This window comes from Sarcophilus harrisii, chromosome 3, assembly GCF_902635505.1.
Source record: "Sarcophilus harrisii chromosome 3, mSarHar1.11, whole genome shotgun sequence".
In the NCBI taxonomy this organism is placed as follows: domain Eukaryota; kingdom Metazoa; phylum Chordata; class Mammalia; order Dasyuromorphia; family Dasyuridae; genus Sarcophilus; species Sarcophilus harrisii.
Window position 1 is genome coordinate 401,902,203 of NC_045428.1, and position 22,696 is coordinate 401,924,898.

Sequence of the window (22,696 nt, forward strand, 5' to 3'; positions counted from 1 at the left end):
ATTAAATAACTCCTTTTTTTTTTTTTTGCAAAGGGCTTAAATTCTAATGGCTTCAAAGATTTGGCAGGATCCTGGTTAACTTTTTACTTCTCATACTCTACCTTACCCTTTAATGTGGATATTCCTCAAAAGTTCTTTCTTACTGTCCTGGTCATGGAGCCAGTAAGTGTCTGAGATCACATTTGAACACAGATCCTTTGGACTCCAATAGCTGATGCTTAATCCGTTGCCCCACCTTAGCTGCCCTTCAAAGCTTATTTCTGCTCCTCTTCACTTCTCCCTGGATATCCTTTCCCTTTGCAATTCATTTGCTCCCACAGCCTCAACTGCCATTTCTTCTTTTTTTTTTAAAATAGCTTTTTATTGACAAAACATACGCATGGGTAATTTTTCAACACTGACCCTTGCAAAAACTTCAGTTCCAACTTTTCCCTTCCTTCCCTCCATCCCCTCCCCTGGATGGCAGATGTTAAAGTATATGTTAAATACAATATATGCATACATATTTATACATCAACTGCCATTTTTTTTTCTAGAATGCATTTATTTATGTCTTTAAGGATTGATATTTTTCAAATAAAATTTTACTGGCATTTTGTTTTTACTTCAGCCTACATTTCCTAATGTATCTCTTCCTCTAGCTGACCCCTAGAAATCCATCTCTCATAGTGGTCCTATTTAGTGATTCTCAAAAGATAGTGGCCCAACAGTTTTGTGTTAAATATTTTTAATGGCATCTAAAGCAGTAAGTTTTATAAATAATTTTATTTTCTGTGACAGAAAAGTCACAGAATAGTGCATGTTTGAATAAGAATAAGAAGGTGCATGTTTGAAGCCCTATAAATTTGCAGTCATTGTAGTAATTATATGCCCTTAATAAATAAAGCTAAATGAGTAGAATAAGCTTTTGTTAAATTATCCAGGAGCTTCACAATATTTCTTTTTGTTATTAAAAACAGTTTGTTGAATGAAAAACTCTGGGAAACACTATCCTATAATGAAACATAAAAAAGATTTAAAAAAACCCAACAAAACAATCTAGCAAGAACAACTGAGACATCAAAAAGTTTGACATCATATGTGGTATTCCATACCTATAGTTCCCCACCTTTGTTCAGAAGAGGGTTGAGAGGAAGGTTAGGGATTCAAGATTGAAAAGTACTTCCTTTACAATTGCTCTTTGTCAGCAGTACAATGATTTTATCCCTATTTTGTTTAATGAGAAAACTTATGAAAGGCTCAGAAAGATGCAGCAAATTGCCCAGTCACTAAAGTAGTGACAGAGTTGAGATTTGTATAATAATCTATCAACTGCCATTTCTAAGAAGATGATTTACAAATCTATATACCCATCCCTAACCCCTTTTTTGAAGTCTGCATCTACATGTCTAAATACTACATGACTTCTTAATCTGGCTAACCCATCAACAAAGCTAACCCATCCACAATCAAGCTCATTAGTTTTCCAAAAAATATCTCCCTGCTTTGACTCCACTGCTTCTCTGTGGTACGTGGTTTCCTAAGTTTGAAACTATGGAGCTGCATTTGACTTTTCTCTCTTCTAATCTCTCTCCAAACCCTTTGCATCTGGTTCCCTTTCTCTATTCCCACTGCCAACACCCTGATCAAAGCCCTCACTAAGTGCCTCCTAACAAGTATTCCCAACTCTATTCTCTCCCCTTTGTTCTTCATGCTTCTTTGGGAATGATATTTTTAAATGTTGTATTTTTTATTTATTTCATTAAACATTTTTTAATTATATTTTTAATTTAAATTTTCAATATTTTATTTTCCAAATCATGTAAAGATTGTTTTCATTTATTTTATTTTTTTTATTTTGTTCCCTTTTTTAAAAATTTATGTTAACACATTGTTTTATGAATCATTTTGAGAGATAAAAATCAAAGCAAAAAGGAAAAACCATAAGAAAGATTAAAAAAAAAAACATAAAAAAGAAGTGAGTATAGCGTGTGCTGATATTTTCATTCAGTCTCCTTAGTTCTTTTTCTGGATGCATATGGCATTTTCTGTCTGGAATCTATTGTTTTGAATCACTTATCCGCTGAGAAGAACCAAATCTTTCATAGTTGATCATCACACATTCTTACTATTATTGTATACAACATATTCCTGGTTGTCTCACTCAGCATCAGTTCATGTAAATCTTTCCAGGTCTTTCTAAAATCAGCTTGTTCATTTTTTATAGAACAATAATATTCCATTATCTTCACATATCACAACTTGTTCAGTCATGAGAATAATTTTTTTAATAGATTTGTCATGTCTTTTTCTTGCTCTGAAGACCTGAATTCAAATCCTACCTCAGAAACTTACTAATTATGTAGATCTAGGCAAGTCTTGATTTTTCTCAATTTCATTCTGTAAAATGAGGATAATAATAATAATAATAATACCTAGTTCTTAGGGTCATTGTGAAGATCAAATGATATAACACATATGAAGCTCCTTGCAAATCTCAAAGTACCATGTAAAAGCTAGCTATTTTGACGTATTTATTCTTTTAGCCACAAATCTGAAATTCAGGATTTGGCCAAGATTGGAGGGATGGGAACTTTACATTGCCCTCGTGAGTCAATCCTATGTTATAATAGCAAGGGATTTCATTCATTTACTCTTTCATTATTTAAGAAATAATTGATATCCACAAAATCATAGTGCTGGAGAAGGTATGAAGACTATCACTTACAACAGCAATATCAAACACCTAGTCTGCCACCAACAATATTCAGGCTACAATTCTCTTTAGTGCATTCTGAGTCAGACTAAAATGTAATGGGAAATATTTAACAAAATAAAAAAAAGAATAGTATACAGCATACATATTGTTAAAATGTGTTTTTCTAAGTCAATATATAGCCAGTAGGAATCCTTGTGCATACTTTAGTAGACCCCATTTCTAAATGAGTTTGTCACCACCATCTTAAGTTGTTTCCATTTGTCTATTCTCCTGGATACCACTTTAGTTCATGCCCTTATGAATCTTACCGGGATTTTTCCAATAATTTCCTTGCCACAAGTTTTTCCTTATCTTTTAATTCATCAAAGTTTCCAAATCTCAGATCAAGAATAACTGTGTCACTTTCCCCATCAAGAAGAATTAGTGGGTCCCTATTGCCCCCAGAATAAAATACAAATTCCTCTGCTGGCACTGAATATCCTTCAGAATCTGGATGGAGCTTACCCTGCTAGGCTCAGTGTGCATTAGTTCTCTTTACTTACCCTACATTCAAAATGGCATTCTTGCTGTCCCCCCACATTTTATCTCTGGTCTTCCTGATTTTGGATAAACTGTCCTTTATATGTCTGAATGTTTTCCCTTCTCTGTTACCTCTTACATGAATCCTTTCCTGATCTCCTCGTTTTTAGAATCTTCCCCAACTGTGTCGATTTGTACATATTTTGCATTTACTTGTGAGTACATTTATGAATATGCCCCTCTGGTTTCCAAACTCTGCCACAGTGTGCTTGGGATACAAATTCATTACTTTATAAATGGAACTATTATTTTTTTTTTTAGCCCAGAGATACCATGAAAAAAAATTGTTGAGTCACTATGGGCTATATGAACCAAGAAAATTTAGGAACCTCTGTTCTATACATTATTTCTTCTTACTCATTGAGAAGAAGGATAGTTTGGGGTTTATGTTTTTGTATCCCCAATATCTCACATGGCATATAATATATATTGGGTGCTTAATGCATATTTAGAAAATGAATGAAGGAAATAAAAGCATGATCCTGGACTCAATTTGGGATTAAAAGATATATATTTAAATTTCCAAGAATATTAGTCAAGTACCATTTAATCTTTGTAACATCAGAAGAAAACTAGGAAGTTCCATAACACATGGAAAAGTGACCAAGGAGAAGCAAGCATGAATGTAATGGGTGGTGAACCATATACCTGGAGGAAACAACTACTGCTCCATTTAAGAATTATCAAGTAACCAAAATTAGATTTCATGAGGATGCTGCATGTATCACAAGCTCACCTTCATGCATATGCACTGACACATTTGCACACAACATAGACACATACATAGACAAATTCTAAATCTCATATTTTAGTTCAGTCACTAAATCCTACAACTTTTTAGGCTGCTTTAGGGGGAAATGCATGGTGAAAACAAACATAATAAAAATAAGGAGAGAAGAATGATGACTGCAAGAAATTCATCAAGTATAAAAGATCTTATATTATCTAATTTGCCCATTTGGTTTCTTTAGGTCTTGTTTATCAATATTTTTAAGATTCTGACCTGTGCAGTGTAAAGTATGACAGCAGTCAGTCCAATCCAGCTGTGCAGACTATACATGTTGGGAATGGATTTGGCATTGTGGAAGTCAAAAACAGATACCAGAGCAATAATTGCAAGGATCAGAGCAACAGCATTTAATCCAGCATGGATGGATTTCATTAGGAGTTTGCTGCATTTCCAGGTCCAGGGTAGTCTGTAGACAATAATTGCTGAGGAAAGAAAAAAAGGGAGGGGGGGAAGAGAAATATTTTCAAAATAACTAATAGAAAGTTAATGATTTATCTATAGTAATCATAAGTAATCATACATAGTATTATCCCAAAATTATCTCTAAAAAGTCTAGTTTCTCAGAAGAGAATTTTGAGCCACCATGGATTTAGTAGATAAAGAATGGGCCTCAGAGCCAGGAGAACCTGAGCTGAAATCCTATCTTTGATTTACATTTTGTACATACTTCAAGCAAACCACTTAACCCCTAAATGTTCAAGATAGCTCTCTAAACGCAAAATTTGCAGAGAAGGTGCTGTCTTGGATTTTTAAGGGAGTTTCTGCATCCAGTAGTTCATAGAAACCACATATCCTATCCCTAGTACTCACTTAATAGATTTCTAGGCTATTGGAAATAATGGAAAAAATGGAAGTAATTCTCTACAACTATGAAAAGTTATATTAATTTAAGGATAAATAATATTTTATTTTAAATAACACAAGCTAAAAACTTGCCAATTTATTAGGGTCCTAAAGTAACACATACATTACTTCAGGAAAAATGGAAAGCTCATGATAGCTGCTGAATTTCCTTATCATTTTCCTTTTCTTCTTAAGTCTTGGCAACTGTCTAAATACCACAATACCAGACATGTTATGAGCACTTTCAAATGTTTGCCAACTTGATTAACTGATGTGTGGTAAAGTTAGAGGACAGGTATTTACATAAAGCATTGGATCCCTAGAGAAGGGAATGGCTTATGTGTATTTAAATAAAAATAGTTCATACTTTCATCACGTTTCACACTTTTTGGTCTTAGGATCATTTTATGTTTGAGAACCCCAAAGAATTTTTGTTTATATGGGTTACTATTGACATTCACTATATTACAAATTAAAACTGATAAAATTTTAAATTATGTATTTATCATTTAAAATAATAAATCCCATTATGTTAACATAAATAACATATTAAAAATAACTATATTTTACAAAACAAAAAAAGACAGTGAAAAGAATGGCATTGTTTTACATATTTTTGCAAATCTCTTTAATGTGTTGATCAATAAAAGACAGCTGTATTATTCCCCCTGACCTCTGCTATTTTTTGCAATGATTTGTTTTTATTGAAGTATATGAAGAAAATCTGGTCCGAACCCTTGTTTTTGAATCTGTTTTTGCAAAAGGAAGGCATATTTTAATAGGGAAATAAAGTCTTAGCATTATTGCGGAAATACTTTTTACTTTGTTGATCTCCTGAAAAAGTCTTTAGAATTTCCAAAAGCCCACAGTCCATACTTTGAGAACTGTTGGTTTAGGAAATACTTTTGTTATTAAAAACCTTGTAAGTTCACCAATTAAATTTTCTGAAAGCTGTCAGGGATTTCTGTGGCTTAGAGCTCTACTTGCTACTCTAAACCATCTCCAAATAGTTCCTTTATGGTTTATGGTCTTTGGCAGCTAAAAAGGAGAGTTTCTCCACCATTTTCCTAACAATGAAATCACAGACCCAGACAGAAACAAAAAAATAAAAATGAAGGTTACATTTTCCCTTAGAGCCAAAATTTATGCTAACACCATCAGGGATTTTATTTGATGTAACTAAACATGTAGAACTGGATTCATCCCACCTGATACTGTGATGTATAATTGTGGCCAAGTTACTTAAGCTTTCTGTACCACTTAGGAAACTTTTAAAAATTCTAAATCATAGTTGCTGATCAGGAGTTTCCACAATGAGAATTTTCCCACTGTGATGAAATCATAGGTCTGGGCTTTACAAAGAAACAAACAAACAAAAAACTCCATCAAATCCCCAAAAGACAATGTCAGTGTTCTTTTTCTTCATTAAAAAAAAGTGTTGAACCAGAGGATACCAGTTTCAATAACTTTTCATTTCTAAGATAGCTACTGCAATTGGAAGCAAAGAGGACAAATGAGCAGTGTAAGCTTGAAATCATAGAGCTATTATAAGGGACTTCAAAGGTTATCTAATCCATTTTTTCATAATCTGTTCCTGCTTTTATAAATATTTAATAAATTGATCTCATTCCCAAGAATGACTGTCTACAATGAGTATATTCCATATGTATGTGGAGTCTGATATCTTTCTTCTATTTTTTCCCATTGCAAATCACCCATTGAGCTTTCTACAAGATTTTTCTCAAATCTCAAAAATAGACAGATTTGGGAATGTAGGATAATTTCTATGAAAATTTTAAGTGACCAGAATTTTCTAGACTTTTTTGGAGACAAGGGAAAAAAGAGAAATGCTTCTGAAACAATTATCAAGATAACTTTCTTAGAGATAACCTGAACAATTCTTGAAAATCTGGAAGGCTACCCCCACTTCCAAGACTTGCAAGTTTCCTATCATTGGATAAATTGGTTCAAGTTATCCTGATCATGGCTTTCTTTCAGGTGAGCTATTTCACTACTTATACTTCATCATTTCAACTGTAACTGCTTTCTTCAAGATGAAGGTTAACAGTGACCCCCTAACTGCAAAAGTCAATGGCTTTTTCTCAGTTCTTATCCTTCTTGATTGGCCTCCCACTAGGTTTGACACTGTTGACTAGACTCCCTATCATCCCCCACTCCTTCTAATACTCTCTTCTCCCTTGGCTTCTGTTATGCTACTGCTACTAAGTTATCCTAGTTTTCCTCAAACATTTCTTACTGCTCCTTCTCTATTCCTTTCAATGATTTCTCTTTCTTCACCCACTTCCTTAATATAAGCATTCACTAAGGTTCTCTACTCAGCCTCCTTTACTTCTCTCTGTCTCTGTCTCTGAATCTGTGTCTATCTCTGTTTTTTTCTCTTACACACACACTCTCTCTCTCTCTCTCAGACCTTTATTTTTCTTACTTCTACTAATTATACCAATAGCCATCTATTCACAAAACTTTTAATTGTTTGTTTTTTTCTGCCTCTCTACATCCTATTAATTTCCTGTTCCACATATATTTCCATTTCTACTGATGTCATCATAATTTAAATCATTATTAACTCTCACATAACCACTATTCTCTCTCATCTTCCCTCCTCCAATCCATTTTACAACCTTCTGTTAGATTAATATTCCAAATACATAGCTTTAGTTACAGTAATCCTCTATCCAAAAACCTTCTGTGGCTTCTTATTGCCTACAGAATAAAATATAAATATCTTAGTTTGGCATTTAAGTCTCACCCCAATTTAATGCCAGCCTACCACTCCATCCTTATTTCATACTACTCATTTTATGCTGGCCAAACGGGCTGTTTATTGTCCTCTGAACATGGTTTATGCCTTCCTATGTCTTTGCTTTTGGAGTATTCCTTGGAATGGCTTCTCCCTTCATCTGTTCCTTGTTAAACTCTCTCCATTCAATTCTCAGCTCAAATTCATCTCCTCCATGAAATCTTCCCTGATCCCTTAGCCATTATGAGCTTTCTCATTCCTGAACTCGCAACACTTAATGAGTTTTCTGAAATCTGAAGTTTTTTTTTAATCATTTGTTCTCCATTAACTTGTTTCATACATGTTTTGTTATTGCTTAGCATCATCTCCTCTAATCCTTACCATCTAAAGCTGTTTGTTGTTCCTCTTCCAAAATTTTCTTGGAATTCCAAATCCCTCTTTATATCACTTTCTTTTTTTATTTTATTTTTATTTTCTAAAATTTTTTTTTAATTTTCAAAGCATATTCATAGATAGTTTTCAACATTCACCCTTGCAAAAGCTTGTGTTCCAAATTTTTTTTCTCCTCCTTCCTATCCCCTCCCCTAGACAGCAAGTAATCCAATATATGTTAAACATGTGCAATTCTTCTATTCATATTTTTATAATTATCATGCTACACCAGAAAAATCAGATCAAAAAGGAAAAAAATGGGAAAAAATGCAAGCAAACAACCACAAAAAGTGAAAATACTATGTTGTGAACCATACTCAGTCCCCACAGTCCTCTCTTTGGATGCAGATGGCTGTCTCCATCACAAGACCATTGGAATTGGCTATGTCATTGTTCCTTTCCATTAGAGCTTAAGGGAATCCAACTTATGAAGAAGAAAACCAACCAAAAATGGTCTGAGTGGAAAAGGATTCCTTTGTTCACATTTCTGGAGAGAGCTGAGTCTCATGATCAAGTCACATTCTCAGCAGAAGGTGCAGAAGACTTTAAACCCAATTCCTCATTTATGTTCAGCCCCTTAATAATTGTTCATCAATCAGGGTTCACTTTCACCTGTCAGGAGCACTTCCTTTTTAAAAAGTATTTAAGCAGTCAGGGATCTCCATGGTTTGTCTTTGCATAATGAGAGAGATCACCGATCATCAATTTATTGATTATCAGCCAGACTAATCCCAAGCCCCTGGAATTCTTTCCTCTCTTATCTCCAACTCTTGGCATCTAAGACTTCCTTCAAGTCTTAGCTAAAATCCCCCTTCTGTAACAAACCTTTTTCTGGCTCTCCTTAGTGTTGGTGCCATGTCCTTCAATTTACACTGTATAAATCCGATTTGCATATTAGTGTGCGTGTGTGTGTGTGTGTATGTGTGTGTGTGTGTGTGTGTGTACTTTGCCTTTCTTTACATAACCAGCATTGAGCACAATACTTGGTACTTGTTAGATACTTGGTAATTGCTTGTTGATTTGACTTGACTCCTACATTGACTCCTACAACTTTGGTCAAATTATCATTTTTTCTCCTAATTATAACACTAAAACAAAATTTCCAAGGCCTGTTCCCACTCCTTCAGCAGGCAGACAACATTTCTTTTCATCACATTTTGTTCTGAAGAAGTCCTTTGCTCCTGAAGGCAATGGCGTGTCAAGGAAAATTCTAACTAAATGCATGTCATGGAATGAAAATACAGCCTCAGAGGATTTATATCATTCATATTCTTATAGAAAGATGGAGACATTGCATAAACTTATCAATTTCTAAACATGCAGAACAATTCAAAAACAAAATGAAAGATTTTTTTAGTAAGAGGTATCCTGAATTGATATTGAAAAGTTTGTACTTTCAAAAAACTAGAAAGGATACTCAAAAATCATTTAGTTCATTCCTTTGATTCTAAGTACAATCATGTATAAGCCAACTATTAGAAATCCAGTCTATGCTTAAGCAAAACAAGATGTCCAAACCTCTTGGTAATAATTTTATTTGATCATTCTCACTCTTAGGAAAATTTTCTTTCCATTCCCTCATGCTGGAATTTGAACTCATTATTGCTTAGCAGAGGTAACAAGTATTGGATGGACAAAACCCCAAGTCACAGATACAAGATGAAGCAAACTTCTGTCCGACCTATGATACATTGCAATTAACTGTGGCACCTTACCTTGTACTTGGTTGCCACCCCAGTCTTTCACTGCCGTAGCCCCCATTATGCAGGGAATACTCCCCCTACAGACAACCCTTTCCATTTGCTACTTCTAATCTCTGGGGATCAGTTTGTTGCTTGTACTACAGGGGTTCAGGGCTAAAGACACTGGGTGGTGGGATACCACTCTCCACTCCTTTCTTCACCCAACTGGACCCACTGGAGCCCTATTGTCCTCTGTAGCCCATGTTACGCTTCCGGGCAAAGGATCCAGCATGTAGCCAAATCCAGTCAGTGACAAGTCTTACTGAATTTATCTCCACAACATATTTGTCATCCATCCCTTTTGTTTTCCCTGACACTGTTATCCTAGTTTATTTTCTCATCATTTCTTGCTTTCATTTTGCACCAACCTTCCAAATGATCTTTGCTTCCAGTCTCTTTTCTCCAGCCTATTCTCCATCAAGCTGCCCAGTCTGAAATTAATATCTGCTCTAGTCATTCTCAAGATCAAGAAGCCTCAGAGGCTCCCTATTGCTATAAACTATGAACTTCTGTTTGGCACCTTAAAATCCAAATCTAGCTTCCAGGCTTATCTAGCATTACTCTATTCTTACACTCATTTTTCTAGTCAGATGGGTCTGTTTATTATTTCACCATCTGCCTCCATGCTTTTCACAGCCTTTCTATAATGCCTGGAATACTCTTCTTCCTTCCTTACCCCAACTCCTAAAATCCCTAGCACCATTCAGGGGTCAGTTCATGTGACCCTTCCTTATCTCCTCTACTTGTTAATGCTAAAACTTATTGGTCTGTCTGGGTTTTTTGCCTTTATATATACTTAATAGCTACCTGTCCATGCATAAGGCATTGGAGTATAGTGGATAAAGAGCCACCCTAGAATTAGATTCATGGTTTGCTTCTAGCACATTATGTCTGTGTGACCCTAAGGGAGTCACTTAATCTCTCAGAATGTACAATTCTATAAGAATGTAAATCATAGAGTAAGTGCTGACCTGCCTTGGTAGGAGTTTCTCCACTTTGGCATATAATTTTCTAGTGAAATCACAGATCTAATTTCTATCCTTATCCTATGTAGTCTTATTTCTCCCCAATAAAATATAAGTCTCTCAAGGACATTTGTGTCTTTTGCAAATCCAGTGTTTAGTACAGAATCTAGGATATAGCAAACACTTAATAAATGCTTACTGAATTTAATTTGGATCTTTCTTCCTATCCCTTCCACCTCCTTTGCTAGATGGATTTCTTCTTGGTGACTAGAATTCCTAGTTGTTTCTGATGCTTGGCATTCCACATACAACTGATATCTAATCCAATATCTAATTCTTCCTCAGAAAATATGAGAAAACCTTCCACAAGTTTTTATTTCAATGTGTGGCAATCTTTTTTTCTAAGCTAAATATATCTTTACAAACCATTTAATGAATTATCTTAATGATGGATTATTAAAATCATTAAATCTACTTTTATGTATCTTTACTTTATGGAGAAATAGATCCCTAATTGGTGTATAACATGTATTACATTCAAACCAAAGTTCAGATAAAATATCAATTAGAGCCAACTCCCATATAGTGGTTTCTTATGCAGTTATAGGTATTATATTTCATTCTTCCACCCATTCAGCACAATAGTGGTATTCTCTAGTAGCACAGACCTTTTCCAACAAGGCAGTCCTAAGGGAATTTGGAATTTAACCACAGAAATCCTATAAAATCTGAGTTTTAGACTGATAGTCAAAACACTAATGTATTCTTATTCTTATTGGCTCTTCTGAATTTCTCCTGGTTTAGTACTTTTTCTCCTTGTGGCCCCCATCCCCTTTCTCTAGTTGTCCTTTGCTGGACCTTCTATCTTCTCTCCACAACTAACTCAGTACCTCATTAATTCCTTCCTTTCTTTCCCCCTATTGCCTCTGGGCTCTGATTTTCAAAGATTCAGCTAGAAATTAAGGTTAATTAATCCCTAATAATATATCAAGAGAAATTAAAGAGTTAATGTTTTATGCCTTCCAGGCAATGCCTTCCTTTTGAAAAGGGACTTTGAACTTAAGGAGCAAGTATAATTATTCAAAGGAATACTTAATTATAACTGTGGAAATTTCAAGCACCTTAGCAGGAAAATGGAGATATTTGAGGATAGACTATTCTCTAATATTTCACAATGGAGTAAAGTTAAAGCTTAGAAAAATATAACTTCTTGATATCAGAGATCACCTCCAACTACATGGAATCAGCAAAAATCTTCCATAGATGATTCATTCTGCTAAAGTAAAACTTTTTTCCTTGTACCTTCTTTTCCAAATACTCCTTAGTCCTTTCTACCCAATACGCCCTCTGCTTTAACTTCATACAGTCACCTCTTTTTTGTTGCCCATGATTTGATTAAAGTGTGTTTTAGATCTCTAGTTCATTTTCCTTTTAATTTCCATTTTTATTATGGCCATAAGATGCAAGTTTCATGCCTATATTCTTCTCTTAGTTTAAATGAGAAACATAGAATCAATCAACCAATTAACAAACACCTAATTGAGCACCTACTATGAATCAAATACTATTCATAACAGCTTCAAAGACAAAAATGAAATAATTCCCACCCTCCAGGGGTTTATATTCTTATGAATCATAGATTTATAGCTATCAGAAATCATCTAGTCCAATTCCTTAATTTTACAGATGAAGAAAGAGAGGAATTGGACACACACACACACACACACACACACACACACACATGCACACACAGAGCAAGCAACATTTTGGCCTATCAGTCATACACAAGTACTAGTTCTCTGCTCTGCTGTAAGTAGAGCAAAATTTTTGACATTCCTGAATAAAAAGAAATGGCTGGGTTAGAGTTCAGGAATGCAATTTCCCTTAATGAAGAATTAATATGGGATTGTCAAGTATTAAAAGTTTTAGTTATATCACTGGGAAAAATATTCATGGCATCTCCAGCCTCTTCTTTTCTTTCTATCTGTCCTAGCACATAGCTTTTCAATATCACATTCTGAGCCCAAACAACTTGCTCTGTAAAAAATCAAACAGGAGAACAAGCTACAATTTCAAATATAAATGATTCAAACAGGTTATAGTGTCTGAGATAGAATAAAGTATTCCTCTGCTGTTTCCTTGATAACACTAACCTGGACACTGATTTTACACTATGTTCCTTGGTCTATGCAGGATGATTACATCTTTATGTTAGCTAATTTTAAATTTTCCACCTATTCACTAGATAGACACATTTCTCTATTTTGGTACAAATGTAATAAGATGAGTTTGATAAACATCATTAAGCTCAAAATGAAGAATCATCTACATCAGGTCTTTTCATAAGACCATTATTTGTTCTTTCTGGTGAATCCCAAATCCTCTTAGCCACATTGTAAAAGGATGTATAAATGCAAAACAAAAATTTTTCTTAAAGGGAAGAGGATTACACATTAAATTTTGGCAAAAGAATTCATTTTCAGAGCATTTTTGTGTTTACAACATTTTCTTACAACAATCCTATCGAAGAAGTTAGTTGTACAAATATTTTTACTCTGATTTTATAAAGAAAATGGAGTCTCTGAGGGGGTGAATCACTGAGCCAGCATTATTCAACAGTTAAGTGTTCAATGTATGAATGGAACACAGATTTCTTAACTTTAAGCCCAGTGCATATTTATGTGGCTTCCTTTTGAGCAGAGGTTAAAAATTTAGCAAAAGAAGTCACAGTATCTTGTATGAATATTCCTCATCTCAAGTGTCTTTAGTTTCTAAAGAACTGTTATTTGGATCAGCCCCCCCAGACAAACCCTGATATTTGATCCGAGGGCCCCTTTGAGTGGACTTTCCCCTTCTTGGTTGCTGTCAGCTAAGATTTGCTGTTTCTGTAGGGCCCCTTTTTTCCTCTGGGTCAGAATCTGAAAAGCAAAGGTATGCCAGTTCTAAACGATAAACCCAGAAAGCAAATATTTAGAAATTTTCATTGAAAAATTAATTATGAATGACAAATTACAGTAAGGCTCTATTCATAAGGTTACTTCTCTTCTTGGATTGCTGCATGTTAAAACTTGAAAAATTTTACAAAGAGAACTCTATTTGTAAAAATGAATGTTTTTCATTTTTAACATCATATGGATGGGTACCTACACAGCATATCACAAATTCTCACAATCCTTTATATAGAATAATAATAACTCATTTATGCAGCACCATTAGAGAATAAGCTACTTGACCTCAATTAACTTTCCAGACAGTTAAAAATCACCCTTTTAAAGTACCAATACTTTTAAAAATTTTAATCATTTTAAGAGAAATCTTTAAAAAAATAGTTTGTAGACTAACTTGCATCCTTAAGCAATGATTTGAAACAGTAACTTACTTAAGCTTTTCTTGATAATTCAAGATCATAATTATGAACATCAATTACTGTACCCAGCTATAATACAGTGGTGCTCTTAGGGGCCATTAAGGTGGGTGGGGCTATTTCCCCCACCTTATTGGCCCCAGAACGTTAATGGGTTTTTTGTTCATGTATTAGCTTTTTATAGTTTTTCAGTCTCCTCTGTTGTCAGCTGTCACTTCTTCCATTCAACACATCTGTTCCTAAAAGCCCAGCCTTCTAATAATTTACTGCTCTAGAAATCCTTATAACTAAGATTACTAATAAAAATAGACCAGAGTAGGGGCAGCTAAGTGGCGAAATGATAGAGCCAGCCCTGAAGTCAGGAAGACCTGAGTTCAAATCTGACCTCAGACACTTAACACTTCCTAGCTATGTGACCCTGGGCAAGTCACCTAACCCCAATTGCCTCAGGAAAAAAAAAAATAGACCAGAGGTGGCTAAGTGGGTGGATTACCTGAGTTAATTAAGCATTTCCAGTATTAATGAGATGATGAGACCCAATCTAAAGCAATGATGATAATGAAGATGAAAATGACAATGAGGAAGCTGAGGTTCAAAAAGGTTAAACAATTTGCTCAGGATCACATACCTTATTAAGTGTGTATTAGGCAGAATTTTAATTTAAGTCTTCTTCACTTCAAGACTGGCACCCTCTCTTATGTATCACTTAGTAAGATCCTATGTAAATGACATCAGGTTGTGGTTTGACACAGACATTTGTACTAATGAAATCGTACATACAAAAAAAAACCAGCAGAAGAGAATATACTCAATCTTTCTAATGTCTCTCTGGACTGAGCTGTCAATCAGCAACAGTTTTAATTCTTTATTAAACCATCAATTAAAGAGGGATTGTAGGAATGTCAATGGACCACCTGTCTTCTTCCTTCATCTTCCTTTTACTGATATAACTGGAAAAGGCCTTAGACAGGCTTAGGTGGCCCTTTGAAAATACAAAATTCTAATTAAAAAATTCCAGGGCAGCAACAGCAAATTCTCAGGATGCAACTTTATGAGTTACATAATATGAAAAAATTAAAACTCAGAGAAGTAATGCGCCCAGAACACCTGACTAGCAGGTGACAGAGATAGGATTTGCATCCCCATCCCCAGCTACTGATCCTTGTTCTACACCATGTTGCTGCTGCTTAATCTTGCCTTTACCACCTCATAAATAAGATGAATGAAAATTACTGCTGGCACATAAGTTCCCCCAAATAGAGCATTGACCACAAGTGCTCTAGTGATGTTACAATCCTGTTTCCAGATAAATGAAGCATTATATACTGCTAAATGTTTACCTAAAGTGGTCACATAACGACAACTCCTCTTTTTAAAATTAATCTCAAAAATAGGAAGTCATGGAATATATTATTTTAAAATACCACCAAAAAATTGCAACTGTTCTGTAAAGGAAATGAGAATTGATTGAAAGACTAAATAGGAATGTCTTTTTACTTAGTTAGATGCCTATCTGGAGGCTTTTGCCTGATGTAGAGGGAAAAGAAAGACATCTTAATAAAGGGAAGAGAGAGGAAATCAATAGCAGCTGTTTATAACTGAAACAAGAGTCTTCTGTCAGTCCTTCTAGTTACTTTTTTTTAATCCAGAAAAACAAGTTGAAATGTGAAAAGCAATGTATGTTTAAAGTAAATGAAAAACCTTTCATTTAAAGTTAAATTTCAGAAATCAGGTACTAGAGTATTATACAGGGCTGAATATCTAAGAAACACTGGATTCTAATGCTTTTTCATAATTAACTTTTTGGCAATCAGCTTTCCAAAGTAATGAACTTACCTGACTTTGAACTTAATTACTGGAAAATTTCTGAGCTCCTGCTGCAAATGCAAATATAAAACTCGGTAACATGATAACATACTATTTCTCTAAGATAAAGTCCTGGTTTTGACACTCGATGATCCCATCCATAATAAAAATACCATTGTTGCTGATGATTCTTACAGCATTTATTAAAGATCAGAAAATTTAGGATTCAATTCAAATATTTATTAAATGCCAATTATGTACAAGTCATTATGTTTGCTAAGCAAAAAAGATAGAAATAAAGATGAAAAAATGACACTGGCCTTTCTCTTAAGAAATTTAAAGTCTAACAAGGGGGGGATATCATGTATACAAATCTATGAACTTGTCAATAAGTCAACAGTTTGCCCAATCACTGGAGACACAAAGATAAAAGGGAAAGGGTCCTTTTCCTCTTAAAGAGCTTATATTCTATCAGGATGACACTCTTGTTTGTCTTATGATTGCGACACAGTGATGAATAATTAGTATGATACAATGCCAGAAATAATAAAGAGAAATGAGTCGTCTCAGCAATGAAACTGATTTCCAGAGGGAGAGATCACTATCAATCTAAGGAGGTAAAATTCCCCAAAGAATGGGCTTCCAAAAGCATCTTATTTCTGGTGAATCCATTTTTGCATTAAGCAGAAAACAAGAAATAAAAATCTTCCCACATAAAAAAACCTTAATTCTTTGAATTAGTGCCCTTGGGCAGAGAGGCAGCTTGATGTGGCAGAGAGTAGATTGACCTGAGAGTGAGACCTACTTAGGAGCAATGTGACCACAAACAAAGGAAAGTTATGTGTTGTAAAGGAAAGACTGCAAGATTTGGCTTCAGAAGACACAGGTTTGAATCTCAGCTCTGCCATTTTGACTAAGTCACAACTTTTCTAAGCTACATTTTTTAAAATTACTAAATATAAAAAATGACCTGAGGATAAGGCTGACTATAATTCTTATTTCATAGGATTCATGAGAATAGTTTTAAAGCAAGTAAATCCTTAAGTGATTATCTATACAGTTTCCTACCTTATAGAAAAAGAAACTGAGTTACAGAACAACTAAGCCACTTGCCCAGCATCCTACAGGTTAGTAATTGTTTAAACTGAGAGTTGAATTCAGGATTGTTGTCGAACTCAGACAAGATATTCATATCTCTGAATATTAGAGTAAGAAGATGCCTCAGAAGCTCCCTGATCCACCTGCATTTAAGTAAGAATTGCTTCAACAGAATCCCTGGCAAGTGATCATCAAAAAAACTCAAGGAGCTGGCAAATTCCTGTGTAGCCTGGCCAAGAGAGGCCTACCCTGCCATTCCTATTCAGGAGACCATTTCATAATATATTGAGTTAAAAATCTCTGTGGTAACCACTGGCAGGGTTTTTGTATTACAGAAACAGCAACTAGCTGTTCTCAAGTTTAAAAAAGTGAGGATGGGGGAGAAACAATTGGACATTTCTAAACAGAGTATTACTGCTAAAAGCTTTGTATTATATCAAATCCTATAAAATGTCAGCTAGTTAAAAAATGTTTTTAATGCAGACCATAAGAGCAGTTTCTCTTTCTCTTCAAATATGTGAAAGAATTATACACAGAATGTCAATTAAAAGTATATCCAACCTTCCTGAGACTCAAAGATTTTAGCTAGGAAAGGGTTTCAGGGCAGCTAGGTGGTTTGGTACATAGAGTGCCACTTGGAGCCTAGAGGACCTATGTTCAAATCCAGCTTCAAATCCACACTACCTGTGTGACCCTGGGCAAGTCACTTAACCCTTTTTTCCTCAGTTTCCTCATCTATAAAATGAGCTAGAGAAAGATATAACAAACCACTTCAGTATCTTTGCCAAGAAAATTCCAAATGGGGTCAAATCAGAACAAGACTAAATAACAAACAGCATAAAAGAATGCTAAAGAAAGACTTAAATATTAATTGTTAATAATTTTTATTGGCTAGAATTACAGAGTAGGTTGATTTGTCACATAAGGACAATATAGTTCCAACTAAGTTGGAAAAGAAACTCAGAATGGTTGTTTGTTTTGTTTTGTTTTGTTTTGTTTTGTTGGCTCTCCTTTAAGTACATTAAAACATGCATAAAGCAAAAAATAGGCATTCATATAGCTGCATATTTATGGTCCCTCTCCATCCTTCCTAAGTAAAGCCAAATACCTCAAAAGCACACCCACCCTAAAATTAACATGATTATACAAAAATAATAAATCTACTCTATTTTGGAAGATCCAGGCTTTCACAATCTACAGATGAACCAATTTAAAAAACCTGAAGACAAAATTTCTCTGATATTAATGCATTTCACCTAACCACATCTACATGAAGACTTCTGACACCCATGAATTAAATCATTTTTCTTACCTACTTCTTTATTCATCCCTTTATTTGAAAATGAAAAATAAAAATCCAAATGATGAACTCAGGTTGCAAACTCTTAGAAGTTTTGAACATCTGGTTTTCTGGTTAAAGGACCTAGCAAATGAGCATTTATCAATTTTTAAAAAAATTATTATCTCAATAACTAGCAAAATCAGCATTCAGCTCCCTTTGTTCTCTAACCCAACTCCAAATGTTATGCTTGCTCTGCTTTACTAAGCTGCCTCTCTCTAACCTTTACCACTTAAAAAAAAATCCTAGAGCTCTTTCATACATATTCTCAGTATTTCAAAAATAATTTCTCCCTTTTCTTAATTATGTTACCACTTGGTCCTTTTACTGAATTTTCACATTATATTTTGTACTGTAGTTACTTATATTTGATTATTCTATGCTTTTTAAAATGTGAACCACTTATTAGGAAGATCTTTTTTATTTGTTTGATTCCTTTCTGTGACCTTCTTTTTCAAAACTGCTTCTCAGATTTCCAGGTGATACAATATAATGAGAATTACTCCTTTTATGGAGGAATAAAATCCTTTTCAAAGTTCTCTTTGCCACTCTTTTCATTCAGCTCAGAAATTATGATATTTCCACTGGGTTTCTTAATTTCCTTAGGTTTAGAGTTTTTCTAAGTCTGTGTGTAATTTCATTGGTTTAGGAACTTCCTCCACCAAAACAGGTCAGCCTTTCTCTGAAATTCATAGTCTTAGGTATTTGCCTACAGCATTAAAAGTTTAAATGATTTGCTGAGGGACACACAACCAATCTATGTCAAAGATGGTATTTGAAGCCAGATGGTTAAACTTTCAATGTGAACATTTAGACATAGACAATCTGCAAATGCTACAAATTGAGGCTTGATTTGTTTTGTGAATTTTCTCTACTTAAGAAAGTGATTGAGAAAATGTTAAAAATGCAAATTAAATTTATAAGTGTGTTGTGAGTAACATCTTTTACCTTCCCTCTCCCTCCCCCCACAGAGAGCCAGCCATTAAACATTTGCCAGCATATCATTGCCTCAAAGTTCCCTTTGGCAGGTACCTGAGCAACTCTAAAGATTTGGTCTGAACAGTTGGAGAAGCTTTTCTTTTTACTTTTACTCAGTAGGGTGAGTGTTTAAATTGATCTTAACCTCTCTGGCTCAGACTTCAGATGATCTTCCAAGAACGAAATTATGCTTCAGTGGCTTTGGATAGAGTAATTTATCAGCATAATTTCCTCTTTTCAGTTTCACAAATAATGCCTATGAATTATGCTAGTAAATGGGGTATGGAATGGTCACTGGTACTCTTGTGATGTCTCATTTATTGTTACATGCCAGAGAAAGCTCCTAAAAAGATAGATAGTGCATTAATAGCATCCTTCACTACCTATCACTGCTGGAAGGAGGATTGCTACTTCCATAAGTACTAAAAGGCCCTCAAACAGGCTTGACCTGAGGACTTTTCCCCCTCTCCCAATGGAATGAGCTAGATGTACTTCTCTTTTGTAATACAAACTTAAACATCCAAGGCCATCTAATGTTAATGGGAGGAAAAACCTTATGGATAATTAAACATGGTTTCCAAATTTCTTTTTAAACATTTCTAAATGAATTTAATGTCTGACCAAAGTACAAACTTAAATCCCAGGCCACTAAACAATAACTTCAGAAATGACGGTTCCAGGTCCCCATTAATTACAGAACAAATTTGTGTATGTATATATATATATATATATATATATTATAAATAGTGGAGCTGAGACTTCTTTCATTACCCCTATCTACCATGCCCAACGTGGTAGGCTTAAAAAAGATTTATTCTGTGGGGTACAATTCCCAAATATATTATTTCTCAGTCCTTTCTTCCTCTGCCCATAACTTTACATTGTAGGATATTACAATGTAATTGCAACTAATTACATTAATTCCCACACTTTTCCTAAAAATATCTTTAGCCAGCAGACTCGCTGACCCACTTGGGTCATGGACATATTATGATTTATAAAACTTTTGATTAGATCTAAGGTTTTAAAGATCTAATTCTTATAAAGAATTTTAAAACTTTCTATGCTCTTACTATTCTGAGTTGTTTTATAGTAATGTGCTATATTTAATCCTCAGTCCTATGCTTCTTACACCCAAAAAGAAGTCTCAAGGCACAATCCAACACAGAACAGAAAATGAATGCTTTTATCTTCCAAAGAAAAGAACTTTGCTGTGTCACATCCCTTTGACTTCTACAGTACCAGAAGCTAGAATAAACCGCATCCTTCCCAAAACAAATATTGAAATGACCAAACAGAAGGGTCTATTGTCCAAAGCAATTACTTTACTTTACTTTTAACTTAGCCTCTCTGGGCTTCGGGTTTTCCTCTTCTATAAAATAAAGGGATTGACTTCAATTCTACATCTATGATCCTAGCATTCTGTGATCTCCCAGGAACTGTCAGTACTGTATGGCAGTCTGTATTCAGTCTTGCCCAAAAGGAAATCATGGAAACCAGCAGCAACTCAGCCCTGAGCAAAAGCAAATAAGGATTAAATCATCCAATCCCACATCTAGTCAAACCTAAAAGACTTTGTGTTCTCTTAAATACTTTAAGGGAGCTTAAATGATTTTTTTTAAGGAGGAACTGAGAACCAAAACAAATGAAGACTTTTACTGCGGTTACTGGATAACGTCATATATTATTTTGACAAAACTGTCACTGAAGTGAAGTTTTTTCCAAGAACTGGACTCCGACCTGGCCAGACCCAGAACCCTTCTCCTTTTGTCCCGCTGGACCAGCCCGTATCCTTCTCGTGACAATGCAAGAGAGGATGGATGTAAATCAAAGGAGGTGGGGAAAATGAGAGAGGTGGGGAAAATGAGAGAGGCGGGGGTGGGTGAGGGATGAGAACCCCTCAGCATCTGGGGCGCTCCCGAGTGACGGGAGACGCTACCCCGCTGAAGCACCACCCTCAGCTTCTGTCTCTGGTCCATGCCTGAAGATCTCCAGTGACTTGCTGCAAACAGTCTGCAACAATCATCTCCCCGCATCCAGTCCCGAGGCAGCTCTCCGGCTCACCCCCCGCGCGCAATCTACAAAGTGTTCTCTTCCGAGAAACTCTCAAACTGCCTCCCTCTGCAGCCTCCCGTCTCAAGCTTCTCCGGCTGACCCCGCTCTCCCGTTCCTTCCCCCCCCCCCCCCCCCCCCCCCCCCCCCCCCCCCCCCCCCCCCCCCCCCCCCCCCCCCCCCCCCCCCAGGACCGCCTCCCAGAGCCTTTTCTCTCTTGCGAAAGCAACAAGCGCTTCTCCGCGGGCCTGCAATCTGTGCTTTACAAACTTGTGCCCGCAGAGTGCTCTCGGCCAGCGCCCTCAGCCCCGCGCGGTCCGCTCTGGCCAGACCTCGGGAGCCCCGGTCCCCGCCTCGCGCTTTCCTTGCAGGACCCTCGGCCTTCCTCCCCCCACCCTCCAGCCCCAGCTCCCGCGTAACTTCCAGTACCGAGGCCCTGGATGAAGACGAAGCCGGTGACGGTCAGCACTGGATGCCAGTTAAACTCCGGGGAGCCCCCGTCCCAGCCGAGCCCATCCCGATAATGAAGGACCCAGATGAGGGTGAAGAGCACCGCCAGGAAGCCGAGCAGCAGCGCGGACACCAGCAGACCCAAAAAGCCCCGGTAGCCCTCCATAGCCTTCATTGCCCCATACTCCGCACGCTAGCCCGTGCCAGTCGGGAGCCCGAGCACCGGGCAGAGACGAGGGAAGGCGCAGCAAGGCCTCCGCGGCTGCTGGCCACCAGACTGGGCGGCGGGGCGGGGGCAGCTGCTTCTTCTCTGGGCTGTCCCCGCCCGGGGGAGGGGCCCAGCCACCCTTCTCCCCAGCCCTGGGATGTCCTGCCTCTTGCGGGGAAAGCTTGAAGAAGGTGGGATGGGCAGAGGAGAAAAGGAACTGGGCAGTTGGCCCTTAAAGAAAATGCTCTCGAAAAGGATCTCTGCGCCTCGGGGCTACTGTTTCTTTAGTCCCGCTGAACAACTCTCCTTCACATAGAGACGGTCCCTGGTTCCACTTACTGAACATTTCTTATTTTAGCGTAGTCCCTGCAAGCAGAAACTCTCGGGGTTTAGGTCTAGCGGGTTTTGTTTATTTTTGGTCCTTTTTCTTTCTCACCGAAAATGAGACCTGTCTGGGGGAAGTTGGGGCGAGGAGACAAGGGCAGGGAAGAAGAATGTTGCAGTAGAAGCTGAGCTACATTTGAATTCAGAGTTTGAATCATTTTGAAGAAGTCATTTAACCTCTCTGGCCCTCTGTTTCCTCGTCTGAAA

General features: G+C 36.4%; 1 protein-coding gene across 1 annotated transcript in view; it reads right to left on the reverse strand.

Moving 5' to 3' along the window:
* The window catches only part of LOC100931214 (cytochrome b reductase 1), a 37,127-nt gene extending 14,890 nt beyond the window's left edge, over window positions 1-22,237 (reverse strand). The window contains exons 1-2 of the mRNA XM_003763965.4: window positions 21,877-22,237; window positions 4,281-4,489 (exon numbers count right to left, since the gene is read on the reverse strand). Of these exons, the coding sequence (XP_003764013.1) occupies window positions 4,281-4,489; window positions 21,877-22,072 (405 nt within the window). The 5' untranslated portion in view covers window positions 22,073-22,237. The remainder of the gene's footprint in view (window positions 1-4,280; window positions 4,490-21,876) is intronic.
* Window positions 22,238-22,696: the final 459 nt, after the last annotated feature.